Genomic DNA, 14,257 nt, shown 5'->3' with positions numbered 1-14,257 from the left:
AGAATTCTTGGTTGGCATCCATTGTCTTTCAGTGTTTGAAATACGTTGTTCCAGGATCTTCTCGCTTTCAGCGTCTGTGATGAAAAATCCGTTGTCAACCTTATTGGTTTACCCCTAAATGTAATCTGCCTCTTTTCTCTTGTAGCTTTTAATATTATCTCTTTGTTCTGTATATTGGATAGCTTCATAACAATGTGTCTTGGCGTTGGTCTACTGTGATTTTGTGTGCTTGGTGTCCTGTATGCATCTACAATTTGTATATCTGTTTCCTTTTTTATTTCTGGGAAGTTTTCTGTAATTATTTCCTTCAGCACGTTACTCATTCCCTTGGCATGAATCTCTGTGCCTTCCTCTATCCCGATGACTCGTAAGTTTGATTTTTTTAAATTATCCCAAATCTCTTGGATGTTTTTCTCGTGATTTTTTACCAGTCTATCTGAGTTGGCTAGACTCTTTTCAAGATGATATATTTTGTCTTCATTATCTGACGTTCTGGCTTCTACTTGCTCCACTCTGTTAGTGATACTCTCGATTGAGTTTTTAATTTGGTTTATCGTTTCCTTCATTTCTAGAATTATTGTTTGATTTTTTTTATAATCTCTATCTCCTGATAAAGATGCTTAACTTCTTCTTTTATCTGTTTATGTAATTCCTTTTCAATGTGCTCTTTAAGGTTCCTTTCCATCTGTCTAAGGTGTTCCTTGAGTTCTTTATATGGCCATTTTTCTGATGACTCCAGGTCCTCCTGAATATTTAGGCTGTCTTTCATTGTTTGTACTCCTTTTCTTCCTTGCTTTTTTATGCTCATGATACTTCTTGTTCTGTTTGACTGCTGAATTACTGTTTACTCTTATAAATTTATTTGATGCTTGGGAGGAGAGGTATTAGAAGGGAAGGGAAGAAGTTACTAAATAGAGTGAGTGTAGGCAGGTGGAATTCAAGAGAGGGGGAATAAGAAAATTGAAAAAAATTAAAAGACAAAAGAAAAGAAAGTGAAAAGAAAGAAAGAAAAAACGAAAAAATAAAAATTTTAAAACAAACAAAAAAATTATAATGATAATAGAAAAATGGAAATTGGAGTTTAAAAAATAATAATAATAATAGAATAAAAAGAATTAAAAAAATTGAAACCATTAATAAGAAAGTTAAAGAACAACAACAACATCAACTACAAAAAGTGAGAATAAAAAAAAAATTACTAATAATAATCATTAAAAAAAATAGTAATAATAATAAATGCAGTCATAGAGCTCGATTAACTTCTCTTCCAGTAGGTGGAGCTATGCCCACTGGGCCAGGCTTCTCCTCGTGATAGGTGGGAACCAATCACTGTGCCTCAGCTCTTCTTCCCAGACTGTGCGAGTCTCCAGTCCTGAGTGTCTAGGTCCTTCTCTTGTGGTTCCTCAAGCCAGGCCCCGCTCACCTGTGACGCTCACCACAATACTGGCTACACGCCGGGTCTGCTGCTCCTGGGAGCCCTGTTTTCACTGATGCCTGGGCACACCCTTTCTGTTTGCCTCCCTCAGACCCTAAGTTTGTAGGTCTTGGAGCTGAGGACCCCCAGCAAATTTGTTTGCCCTTAGGTAGCAACTCCCCTGGTAGCTGGTGCAAGGGACCTCTGTTGTCAGCCCTGGTGGGAGCGGTAGCCGGGGATTCTGTGCTGCTAGTCCCACTTCACTCCTGATTCCCTGGGTCTGGCTATGGTGCTCAGTTGGCTTTTACCTCTGTGAGATCAGGTGGGCCGACTAGTTATTTCAGCAGGATCGTTAGTGCTGAGTCACGAGAAGCAGGCGAACCGGGGCTTAAATGCAGCCAATTCGTGCTCAGTGTGTGTTTTCTGAGGGGCCCAAAGTGTGCGCCCTAGCTCCACGTCAGCTCAGCATTGTCTAGTAATCCTGAGCAAATAGGCTTTAGATAATTTACATCTCCCTATGCCCTCGCAGTTGAAGAGGTCAGAGACTTGATCCCTCCGCGTCTGCCGTCATGTTAGACCTCCTCAATGATATTCATGTTACCCTTACAGTTTCCTGGCATAAGCAAGATCTTGGGGTTATACAAACTGCTGCTTCTGTTTGCAGTCCAGTTTTCTAGAACTGAAATCCTGCTGCAGTCGCCTCCACCTCTGGTCCGCGCTCTTTGGCGTCACGCTTGTCTGCGACCTTAGCAGCACCGCCGCGGAGGGCCCAAGCGGCTGCCGCCGCGGAGGGCCCAAACGGCTGCCGCCGCGGAGGGCCCAAGCGGCTGGTGCCGCGGGGGGCCCAAGCGGCTGCCGCCGCGCCTGTCCCCTTGCAGAGGGATGCCGAATGACCCCAGAGCAGGCTATGCCCCAAGGTGCAGCAGGGAACAGGCGACCGAGGCACTTGAGGCCGTGGTCCAGCCTTCGGAGGACAGGGTTCGGCACGCAGCCCAGTTCCAGTCTCTAGCTGCAGCAGCTGGACTATGTAGACAGGGCCATCAAGACAGCGTGCAGAAAGCAAATGGCGGCTCCCGCGGAGTGGATTTTCGGCCCCGAAACTACAGCCCCGCCAACAATTCCAATCCACTAACTCTCCCTGTATAGACAATATTCAAAAAAAAAAAAAAAAAAGGGCGGGGTGTACTGAGCTTTCTTTGCCTCAGGTACTTACAATCCACTGCTGATTGCCCCTTCAGCTTCTCTGCCGGGAGCGAAGTGAAAGAGGAAGCAGATGGGCGCAAAGCGCCCGCGGTTTTGAGCAGGAAAGCGTCCGGGAGCCAAGCGTCTCTTTTTCAATCTCTTTGTTTTTTCTGCTGCTTGGCCGGGTGGTCCACTACAGATTAATGGTGAAAGGCGCTCTAACAAGCTGGGCGAAGTCTCTATTAACGCCGCTGTTCTGAGCACCAGGCTCAGCACTTCAGCTACCCCCTTACGCAGCGGCCATCTTCTCCGGATTTGGCCCCTCAACACTCTTTGTTTTTCCAGATTAAAAGGTTTTGTCCATATAAAAATTAAAGACATTATATTTGGGAGTCAAGTGTGGTGGTGCATGCCTGTAATCCCAGCAACTTGAGAGGCTGGGGCAGGAAGATTGCAAGTTCAACACCAGCATCAGCAATTTAGTGTGGCCCTAAGCAACTTAGCAAGAACCTGACTCAAAATTTAAAAAAATTAAAAGGAACCCCCCCAAAAAAACATATTATATCTTGATTTCATTGTAAATTTCCCTCATTGAGTATGAGGATGAGTATATATTTTTTATTCACTATTCAAATCTTTCTTCTGTGATTTCTTATTTATATTTTTTCCTTATTGCTCTATTGGGCTATATAACATTTCTTATTGCTTTGTAATATTTCTTTACTTACTCCTACTACTAATGTTATTATATCAATTAAATGTGTTATAGATATCATCTCCCAGATTTTAGTTTGACTTAATTAAGTTACTTTTTGTAAGGGAGAAGTATTTGATTTCTATGTAGCCCAATTTAACTATATTTTTCTTTGTGACACCATAATAGTATTTTCCTGATCCCAAATCAATTTACCAATAACATAAAACAAACCCAGAGACAAATATCCAGAATAGCATTGCCTTGAAATTTATGAAGTGAAAACTGTTGTGTTATAAAGACATATCATTGGGGCTGAGGTATAGCTCAGTGATAGAGCACATGCCTAGCATGCAAGAGGCCCTGGGTTCAATCTCCAACACCACAAAGAGAGAGAGGAAGCTGATCATAACCTATAAATCTATAAACACAATATAATACATTTATGTCTGAAGCTATTAGATTAAGCAGACACAAAATATTAGTGAAGATATAAAAGTTGAGAATTTAAAACTTAACAAGTTAGATTAAATAGGGTCAGAATTCTTTCTGGAAAAATACAGAATGTAAATTACTTTCAGTGAAATGTGGCATCCAAAGAAAAAGCAGGAGTCACTGTGATTAAAGACGTGTGCAGATATTTAGTAGATTTTTAATTTTAGGGGGTATTTTTAATTTTAGGGGTATTTCAACCCTAAACTCTCAAAATTCAAAAAATTTAAAAGTTAATAATTCACAAATCATTTACAAATTACCCAAAAACTTTAAAAGTAATTTGTAAATAACTCATGAATTAAAGAGGTAACAACTGTAGAAATTATAAAATATGTAAAACACAATAAAAATGAAGCCTCCATATGTAAAACTTTGGAGAATACAGCTAAAGCTGTACTCAGAGGGAAATTCATATCCCTGATCATTTTTACACAATAAAAGGAAGACTGAAATAGATGGTGTTAAGTGTTCTGAATCATGAAACTACAAAAAAGGAAATAAACTCTATAAGAAATTGAAGAAACCAATGTCAAAGATGCCACCCAAACTCATGAAAAAGAATGGCACACCTAGGTATTCACAACATATTTTGCTGAAAATAATTTAAAAATCTACTAAATATCTGCAGTAATGAACTCTTGGGTTGAAACAGAAATGAAAGCAAGAGCCTAGATAAATAAATGAAGCACTTCAGCTACTTTTGCCCTGAGATAAGTTGTGTTGTATTTAATGCTTTGCCTCTTATCTAGAGAAGTCCTCATAGAACTTCAAATCTAAGATCAATCAAAATCCTCTCTGAAGATACAGCCTGACCATGTACTATATGTCTGTCTAGCAATGTCTGTCACTTGGTAGTTGCCCAAGGAGCTCATGTTGGAATTGAGTAGAAATAATTGCTGAGGGGTGCAAGCGGTAGAAGTGGTGGAGGGCCACTGGATCACAGGAGTGAGTTTGGGAAGGAAAGATGACACTTAGGGTTGGGATCCATATCCCAGATTCTGGGTTTCTTACCCTGCCAGCAGGGCGTCATCACGTGGTGTGGTCACCTTCAGGTAACTCCCGCCTGAGTGAGCAACCAAAGAGTTGCAGGGCAGAGTAGGGGGTTGAGCACAGAACCAGAGCTCACCAGAAACCACATCCCTGTACTGGCAGGTATGCCCTTTGGCTCCAGTTGAGTGAGGGTCAACATTGCAAATCACAGTCTCTTTAACACCAGAACTGCCCTGGAAATACCCCTTAAAATTAACAGTGGCCCTCTTCTCTTCCCAGATTCTGTGCAGAACCCCAACAGCCTCACTGGAGTGGATCAGCCGCACTTGCACCTGGGCCCTCCCAGCCCAGAGCAGAGGGAAGGACAATAGGTATGTGCCATTCTCCAGATCCTGGACATCCCCGGGGACCCCTGCTCTCAATTCTGGACCCAGCAATCTTGCCTGAAACAGATCCCCACCATGGGTCTTGGGCCTGCCTTGGTGGTCCCTGGCCACAAGGACAACCTCCAGGTAGCCTCCCAGGGCATAGGTGTCCTGAGCAGGACCCCTCAGGTGGTAGGTGGAGATCTTGGGGCTGGTGGAGGCTAAAAAGTTCCCCCCATCTCCTGGAGTCAGAGGCCAGTATAGAAGGTGAGTCAGGTTGGAGAGCTCCTGGGGGAGACAGTCCAAGAGGGAGGGTGATTCCACAGAGTTGGAGACATATTTAGAGACAGGCCGGGGTCCTGGAGCCCGATAGATGACGTTGTCAGTCCAGGACATCTTGAAATAGAACACCTGTGGAGAGAGAAAGAGGAATCTGTTGGTGGTTTCTACTTCTCTCATTTTCTTCCTGGAAGGAGATTTCCATTCACCAAAGCTCAGTCCCCTCTGCCAGGTAGGACCCAGGGCGTCTCCCTACCTGTATCATACTGTCTGACTCTCATAAGCCTGGCATCCAAGTCACCAGCATCTTTATTCAAAAGAAGCATCTCATGTTGCAAAGGTGAAGTTAGTTCAACTGCTTCCTTCCCTTAGCCTTCTTATTCCGTCCACTGCCAACTCTCTCCCCATATCCACCCACTCCCTGAGTTATGAGCCAGTCTAGACCCAACCCTCAGATCTCTGATTTCCTCACTCTTCACAAATCCTGCTTCCTCCCCGGAGCCTGGTATTCTCAGTGACCTTCCCCTTCTCCTTGTGTTATGGGCCAGGCTATACGGGCAATGACCAGATTCCATTTTACCCTGATCATGTAAGAAAGTCTCCTCCCATGAGAAAACCCTGACTCTGTACCCAAAATAGTTACCTAGCATAACATACTTGGCAACATAAAATAGTAATTCTTATACAATGTAAAATTGTTCTCTTTGGTGTTCATTTTTCTTGGACAAGAATATCTAACTTGTACTGAACTAGGGTCATTTTGACCCACTTCCCTTCTGCTTGCTTGCTGTGTGCCAACCTGGAAAGTCTCATGGGAAATATCAATGTACCCATTGCATTATCTCGCTAACGGCCCAATTCAGCTTCTGTACCAGCTTACTTGCAGCTATGTCAACCAGATATGATTTTTGCGGATTTTGCCTTTAAATATCTTAAAGAGCTCAGGCTCAGGGCTGTTCCTTGCAGAGACCGTTATGGGTCCTGCAGGGTACAGTCCCTGGATGGCCAGCTAAATAAAGACTCTTCAATTTGGACAAAACTGGGACATGGTGTGTTTTCTGAGTGACATGCCCCACAATTCTGCAACTCCCCCACTGCCACATCCAATATATATATATATATATATATATATATATATATATATATATATAGAGAGAGAGAGAGAGAGAGAGAGAGAGAGAGAGAGGAGGAAGAAGGAGGAGGAGGAGGAGGAAAAAGGAATGGGGGGGAGTCTGAGAAAGACACTTTTAAAGAATAGTAAACTCAAAAAACTTATTCTACCAAATACTAAGACTTGCTATTTATCAGTGAAATTAAAAGTTTCTCAAAATCCCAACGGCATTTCTTGTAGAAATAGAGAAAGCAATCATGAAATTCATATGGAAAAATAAAAGACCCAGAATAGTAAAAACAATTCTAAGCAGGAAGTGTGAATCAGGCGGTATAGCGATACCAGATTTCAAACTATATTACAGAGCAATAGTGACAAAAACAGCATAATACTGGTACCAAAATAGGTGGGTGGACCAATGGTACAGAATAGAGGACACAGAGACTAATCCACAAAGTTACAACTATCTTATATTTGATAAAGGGGCTAAAAGCATGCAATGGAGGAAGGATAGCATCTTCAACAAATGGTGTTGGGAAAACTGGAAATCCATATGCAACAAAATGAAACTGAATCCCTTTCTCTCGCCATGCACAAAAGTTAACTCAAAATGGATCAAGGAGCTTGATATCAAATCAGAGACACGGCATCTGATAGAAGAAAAAGTTGGCTACGATCTACATATTGTGGGGTCAGGCTCCAAATTCCTCAATAGGACACCCATAGCACAAGAGTTAATAACAAGAATCAACAAATGGGACTTACTTAAACTAAAAAGTGTTTTTCTCAGCAAAAGAAACAATAAGAGAGGTAAATAGGGAACCTACATCCTGGGAACAAATCTTTACTCCTCACACTTCAGATAGAGCCCTAATATCCAGAGTATACAAAGAACTCAAAAAATTAGGCAATAAGATAACAAATAACCCAATCAACAAATGGGCCAAGGACCTGAACAGACACTTCTCAGAGGAGGACATACAATCAATCAACAAGTACATGAAAAAATGCTCACCATCGCTAGCAGTCAGAGAAATGCAAATCAAAACCACCCTAAGATACCATCTCACTCCAGTAAGATTGGCAGCCATTATGAAGTCAAACAACAACAAGTGCTGGCGAGGATGTGGAGAAAAGGGTACACTTGTACATTGCTGGTGGGACTGCAAATTGGTGCGGCCAATTTGGAAAGCAGTATGGAGATTCCTGGGAAAGCTGGGAATGGAACCACCATTTGACCCAGCTATTCCCCTTCTTGGTCTATTCCCTAAAGACCTAAAAAGAGCATGCTACAGGGACACTGCCACATCGATGTTCATAGCAGCACAATTCACAATAGCAAGACTGTGGAACCAACCCAGATGCCCTTCAATAGATGAATGGATTAAAGAAATGTGGCATTTATACACCATGGAGTATTGCTGCATTAAAAAATGTCAAAATCATAGAATTTGCAGGGAAATGGATGGCATTAGAGCAGATTATGCTAAGTGAAGCTAGCCAATCCCTAAAAAACAAATGCCAAATGTCTTCTTTGATATAAGGAGAATACCTAAGAACAGAGTAGGGACGAAGAGCATGAGAAGAAGATTAACATTAGACAGGGATGAGAGGTGGGAGGGAAAGGGAGAGAGAAGGGAAATTGCATGGAAATGGAAGGAGACCCTCAGGGTTATACAAAATTACATACAAGAGGAAGTGAGGGGAAAGGGAAAAATAATACAAGGGGGAGAAATGAATTACAGTAGAGGGGGTAGAGAGAGAAGAGGGGAAGGGAGGGGAGGGGAGGGGAGGGGGGATAGTAGAGGATAGGAAAGGCAGCAGAATACAACAGACACTAGAATGGCAATATGTAAATCAATGGAAGTGTAACTGATGTGATTCTGCAATCTGTATATGGGGTAAAAATGGGAGTTCATAACCCACTTGAATCAAAGTGTGAAATATGATATATCAAGAACTATGTAATGTTTTGAACAACCAACAATAAAAAAATTATATCAAGAAAAAAAAAGTTTCATTAAAAAGTCTTACCATAAAGCATTAATAATTAATAAGAGGCACATGAATAGACAAACAGAATAAGAGAATGGAGTATTTACAAATAGTCACTCTAAGTAGATGAAAGAACAAACATGAAAGACAAAAACTATGAAGATTTTTAGGTGACAAATTAGGAGACTGAAGGGTTATGGAAAATAATATGCCTACAAGACAGCTCCTCAGAAAAACCGAAGGGACAGTGTGACTCGGGAGGAGGGAGGGGAAATTAGCCAGACATTAAACCTGTCCCAGAACATCCTTTCTATTAGCAATGGGCCAACAGAAAGGAAAAAAGCAAACTTTTATCCCTTCCCAGATTCACCCCAGCATCTCCACCAAAAGCAAATATTTGCCCCTTCCCAACCCCAATGGGTCCTCAAGGAAGGAGGCAAATACTGAAATTCTGGGCCCTGGACTTTACCCTTCCCCATTGCAGATGAGTCCTGGAGGGAGAAAACCAAATAGTGAAGCTCTAGGTGACAGTGGGTCCCAGAGGAAGGAAGATAAGCAGTGAACACCAACTTGTAAGCTTTTCCAAATGATCCGAGGTTTGCTTCCCATCTCCTGCCTCTGTCCTTTGGTCACATGCACTTACAGAGACTATGTTCACATGTTTTAGATGAAGAAAACTAAACATAACTTTGATAACTGACAAACCCAACTTTGTAAAGTTGAGAAAAGATACCATTTGTTAAATGTCATTGAATGGTTTATTAAAGATCCTATTGCAAATGAAAGAAACTGCGAGGAAGCAGATATTTGCGACATACAACTAACTAAGCACTAAGAACCAGGATATATAAAGAAATCCTATGATTTAGAAAGAATACAGACAACTTGACAGAAAAATAAGCAAAAACTTGAACTGATCCTTTGCAAAAGACAACATCCAGAAATTCTGAATGATTAGGTAATGGTAAATGAAAACCACAATGAGATGCTATCACATACCCACAAAGTTAGCCTAAATGCCACTGTACCTGGTATTAATAGATGGAGGTCCCTGGGAACTCTCAGAGATTGCTTATAGAGTACAAATCAGTTCAAACAACCTGAACTGCAGACCATAAAAAGATAGGAACTCCCTGATTCATTTTATGTTACCACCTGCTCTTGATATCAACAGCAACCCTGTCTCATGTGCATTTACAGATATGAAAATTCTAAATAAAATACAGCAAAAAAACAAATGGATAATAGACTTTATTCCAGTAGCTTTTATTTCAGAAACACAAAGGTGGTTCAATATCAAGAAATCTGTCAATGCTGCGTCTGGAGCTGTAGCACAGTGGTAGAGCACTTGCCTAGCACATGTGAGGCACCAAGTTTGAGCCTCAGCACCACAAAAAAAAATAAACAAATAAAATAAAAGTATTGTGTCCATCTCTAACTAAAAGTATATTTTTAAAAAAGACATCTACCAATGCAATGTACTATTTCAAAGTCTAAAGATGAAAAAGAAATAGCCCATGCGAATTTACTAATAGATGCTGAAATGGCCTCTGATTTGTCAGCATCCATTCCTAGTTAGAAATCCAAGTAACAGAAGAAGAAACGACTTAAATATAATGAAAGGTACTTTCCTCTGCGGCCTATCCCTTCAGAGTCATACCAATTTTCTGGAGTGAATAATCTGGTTGCTGAGAATGGTCTTCATTCTCACAACAGATGTGGCAAAGGAAGATATAATATATGTAAAAAATCCTAAAGACTCCACCAAAAAACTGTGAGAATTGAAACTCATTCAGCAAAGTCACAAGACACACAAAATTAATATACAAAAATCAATACCATTTTTAAACACCAGTAATACACTTGCCGAGAAAGAGATCAAGAAAGTGATCACATTTATAATAGTCACAAAAAATAATAAAATTTCTAGGAATAAATTTAACTAAGAAAGTGAAAGTCCACCACAATTTTATATAAGACACCGATAGAAGAAATTGAAGAGGACACGGCAATAAATAAATAAAAATGAGAAGCTATCCCAAGTTCATTGATTGGAAGAATTTAATGTTGTAAACATGTTTAGACTACTCAGAGCAATTTACACATGCAATGTAATCCCCCAATGGCATTCTTCACAGAAATTGAAAAAAAAAAGTTCTAAAATGAATGTGAAATTGTAAAAGACTCCAAATAGCTAAAGTAATCTTGAGCAAAGAGAATGAAGCCAGAGACCTCACAATATCTGACCTCAAAGCATATTACAATGTTGAAGTAACCAGTGAAGCATGATATGGGCATTAAAGCTGACACATGGAGAACCCAGAAATCCACCCACTCATCACAGCCAACTGATCTTTGGCAAAGGTGCCAGAAACATACATTGAAGAAAGAACAGTCTCTATGAACAGTACTGGGAAAAGTGGATATTCATATGCTGAAGAATGAAACTGGTTCCTCTCTCTCATCATATACAAAAAAAAAAAAAACCCAAAAAACAAAAACAACAACAAAAAAAACCCAAAAAACAAAAACAACAACAACAACATCAACAACAACAAAAAAAAAACACAAAATGGATCAAAGTCCTACATGGAAGACCAGAAAATATAAAACTACCAAAAGAAAACATAGCAGAAATATCTTAATATATTGATATAAGCAGTATTTTTAAAAAATATACCCAAGTAAGGCAACCAAAGCAGAAAATAGACAAATTCCATTTGTCTATTTTATTGAACTAAGACACTATTATGTTGAAATAAGAAAACTCTGCATAGCAGAGGAAACAATCAACAGAGGGAAGAAACAAACTGGAGAATAAGTTAAAATATTACTAACATTCAGAATATACAAGGAACAGCAAGAAAAGATCCAATTAAGAAATAAGCAAATTGCTGGTCATGGTGGCACACACCTGTAATCCCAGCAGCTCAGGAGGCTGAGGCAGAAGGATTGCAAGTTCAAAGTCAACTTTGTGAAGTCCTAAGAAATTTAGTGAGATCCATTCTCAAAATCAAAATAAAAAGGGCTGGGGATGTGACTCAGTGGTTAAGTGCCCCTGATTCAATCCCAGTACCTCACTCCCCAACAAAGAGCAAATGATCTTAATAGACGTTACTCAAAAGAATGTACACATAAACAAGTACACGGTGTGATTACTTTTCTAAGAAATTCAAAGTCAGGCAAAATTAAACTATACTGTCATAAGTCGAGGTATTGGCTACCTTGGAAAGAAGTGAGGGTGGGAGTGACAGGAAGAGGGCATGAGAGGAGGCTTCTGAGGGTGATGGAAATTTCCATCTCTCAACTTGGATCAAGATCACACAGGTGTGGTATCTTTGACTTTTATTGAGAATTTAAGATTTTTATCTGTGTTGTAGCTTAACTACTTTTACAAGGTAGAAAGTTCTGGCTGAGACCCAAAGAAGTCTCACTCACCCTTTCACATGGACAAGGTTACTCTGGAAATGAAGTGGACACCTTCTTTGGATCTATTATTAAGGGTCTAGGATTTTTCTATTTAACTCTTTCATTGGTCTTAGGATGAAGACTGACTTGTCAAGGCATACTGAAGATCATCCACTTTCTAAGAAAAGTCAGAAATCTCTATTTCCATGCAAAATATCCTACTGTTTTTTGAGTGCCACAGCATGAATTTAGAGCTCAAAATTATCTATCATTGAAAGCTCAGTGTTAACTGATGCACAGACAGGGAAATGCGTTCTCTGGAAGGTTTCATGGCTTCTGGCCTTTCCCGGGTTCCTCAGTGAAGCAATAAAATGTCACTCCATTCAATTGCTCACTTGCTCTTTATCTAGTCAGGATTTTTTTTTCTGATATAAAGCAAAACTGAACACCATAGACTTCCATCTCTTTCTTTTACACTGGGGCAGAAAGAAAACAAAAAACTTTGGGAAGATGAGAAAACTATGAACATCATGAATTGCTTTTTTTTCTCTCCATTGGGATTTCCCCATAACAATTTCTTACACCTGAGAGGAAACCCAAATAAACCTCTTGGCATCTCTTGGTTTTAGTTGATTTTTTCCTTTTACTTTTCTTTTTTGATACCAGAGATTGAACCTAGAGGCGCTTCCCATTAAGCAACACCCCCAGCCCTTTTTATTTATTTATTATTTTAATTTTGACACAGGGTTTCGCCAAGTTGCTTAGGGACTTATTAAGTTGCTGAGGCTGGCCTTCAAATTTTGATCCTCCTGCCTCAGTTTAGTTGACTAATTTTGGAGATTACACAGTTGAATGACGTACGATGATTCTTTTCCTATTTGCTGTCAATGCTACCTCAGATTGAATCCACCTAATAAGTTAAAACTGTTCTCTGGCAAAAAAAAAAAAAAAATAATAATAATAATAATAATCGCCTCTTGCTCTTCTCCCCTGTTCTGTATCTTAAGGATTAATTACAAGGTAACTATTCCTGGAAAAAGGGACTTGCTGATAGTATTTTTTCTGGGTCTCTGAAAGACCCAGAGTATTCGGTGACTTCAGATAGCAGTGGCATGTATGTCAGAAAAACAGACGACCTAGAAATTTGTGACCACTTCTGGCGTCCTATCCATCTGTCTGAGACTAAAAGTATACCTCCTCCAAATCCCTATGTAAGCATTGTGCTTGAGTCCCTTGAGCAAGATGGCTCTTAAGGACCAGAGTCCCCATTTTCCAACTTGCTGACTTGTTGCCAGTAAGGCCCTTCCCCATAACTCTGTTTCTTGAGTTATTGCTTTCTTCGGGAGGCAGGGGAACCAGCTTTTTGACATTACATTCTGAATTTGTTTTAGATTCCCTGATGGAGCTCAAGATCCAACCTGGTCACCCTCTTCCTTAAACTGATATTCCACTGTGCAGTTACTCTTTCTTGAATCCAATGAGTTTGAGGTCAAAAATTTGTGCGCTTCCATTCATCCTCTCTCCTACAATCTAAACTGGAGATTGCATAAGGAAAGAAGAAATGAGCCAGCAATGAGAGGAATCAGAGGCGAGGGAAGTACTCACCCAAACCAGAAAGAGCAACCCCGCAATTAGAATCTTGTAGCCCTTGAATTGCTCCATAAATGGATTCGCTCAGCCTACGCTCTTGAGTATGAACGAGGCATTCAGTTGGAGAATAAAGAAGCACAGACTTAGATACTCCTATCACAAGGGAGTGAGTGTACTGTGGCGACTTTCCAATTTCCTTAAACACTGTCACCTGGCATTACCTACGTGTTCTATCGAATATCAGGTATCTATTCTAGCACTTGTGTGTCTCTGAGGTTCTCACAATCCACACCAGAATCCTAGAATCTCACTTTGGACTTTTAAAATGAACACAGTTTCCTGTAAGAAAAGGTTCCATTCCAGGGTATCAAAGACCACTTACCAAGTCTCTAGACTAAGACTCACTTATACATGGAAAAATCGCTGCTTTCACAAGTACTTTAGACTCAAGTATAGGTGATAATTCACTAAGTACAAAAGCCATCAGGGGGAGAATTTACAGTTCATTGTTTGCTTGAAAGTTTTCTTAGAATGTATTTTCTGTTTGTTGTAGTTGCTTTATTGATATATTGTTCCTACAGTGGGAGGACTTTAGCAAGACAGATGTCCAATGTTGGGAGAGGGCATCTATCAGAGAGTCCATTTGGATTATTCCAGTGGACGATGGAGAGATGACAAAATTAGGATGGAACTCAGCACGTGTCACTGCCCTGAAATACACATAAGCTATTGAT

General features: G+C 40.2%; 1 protein-coding gene across 1 annotated transcript in view; it reads right to left on the bottom strand.

The window, feature by feature from the left end:
- The window catches only part of LOC308650643 (NXPE family member 3-like), a gene marked incomplete at its 5' end in the record, with an annotated part of 60,483 nt that extends 46,888 nt beyond the window's left edge, over positions 1-13,595 (bottom strand). Inside the window, 2 exons of the mRNA XM_081296827.1 lie at positions 4,797-5,551; positions 13,539-13,595. Of these exons, the coding sequence (XP_081152953.1) occupies positions 4,797-5,551; positions 13,539-13,595 (812 nt within the window). The remainder of the gene's footprint in view (positions 1-4,796; positions 5,552-13,538) is intronic.
- Positions 13,596-14,257: the final 662 nt, after the last annotated feature.

The sequence above is a fragment of the Spermophilus citellus genome (genome assembly GCF_964194105.1).
Source record: "Spermophilus citellus genome assembly, chromosome: 6".
In the NCBI taxonomy this organism is placed as follows: domain Eukaryota; kingdom Metazoa; phylum Chordata; class Mammalia; order Rodentia; family Sciuridae; genus Spermophilus; species Spermophilus citellus.
The sequence above is the reverse complement of the archived record's forward strand: the minus strand, read 5'-3'. Positions and strand labels throughout refer to the sequence as shown.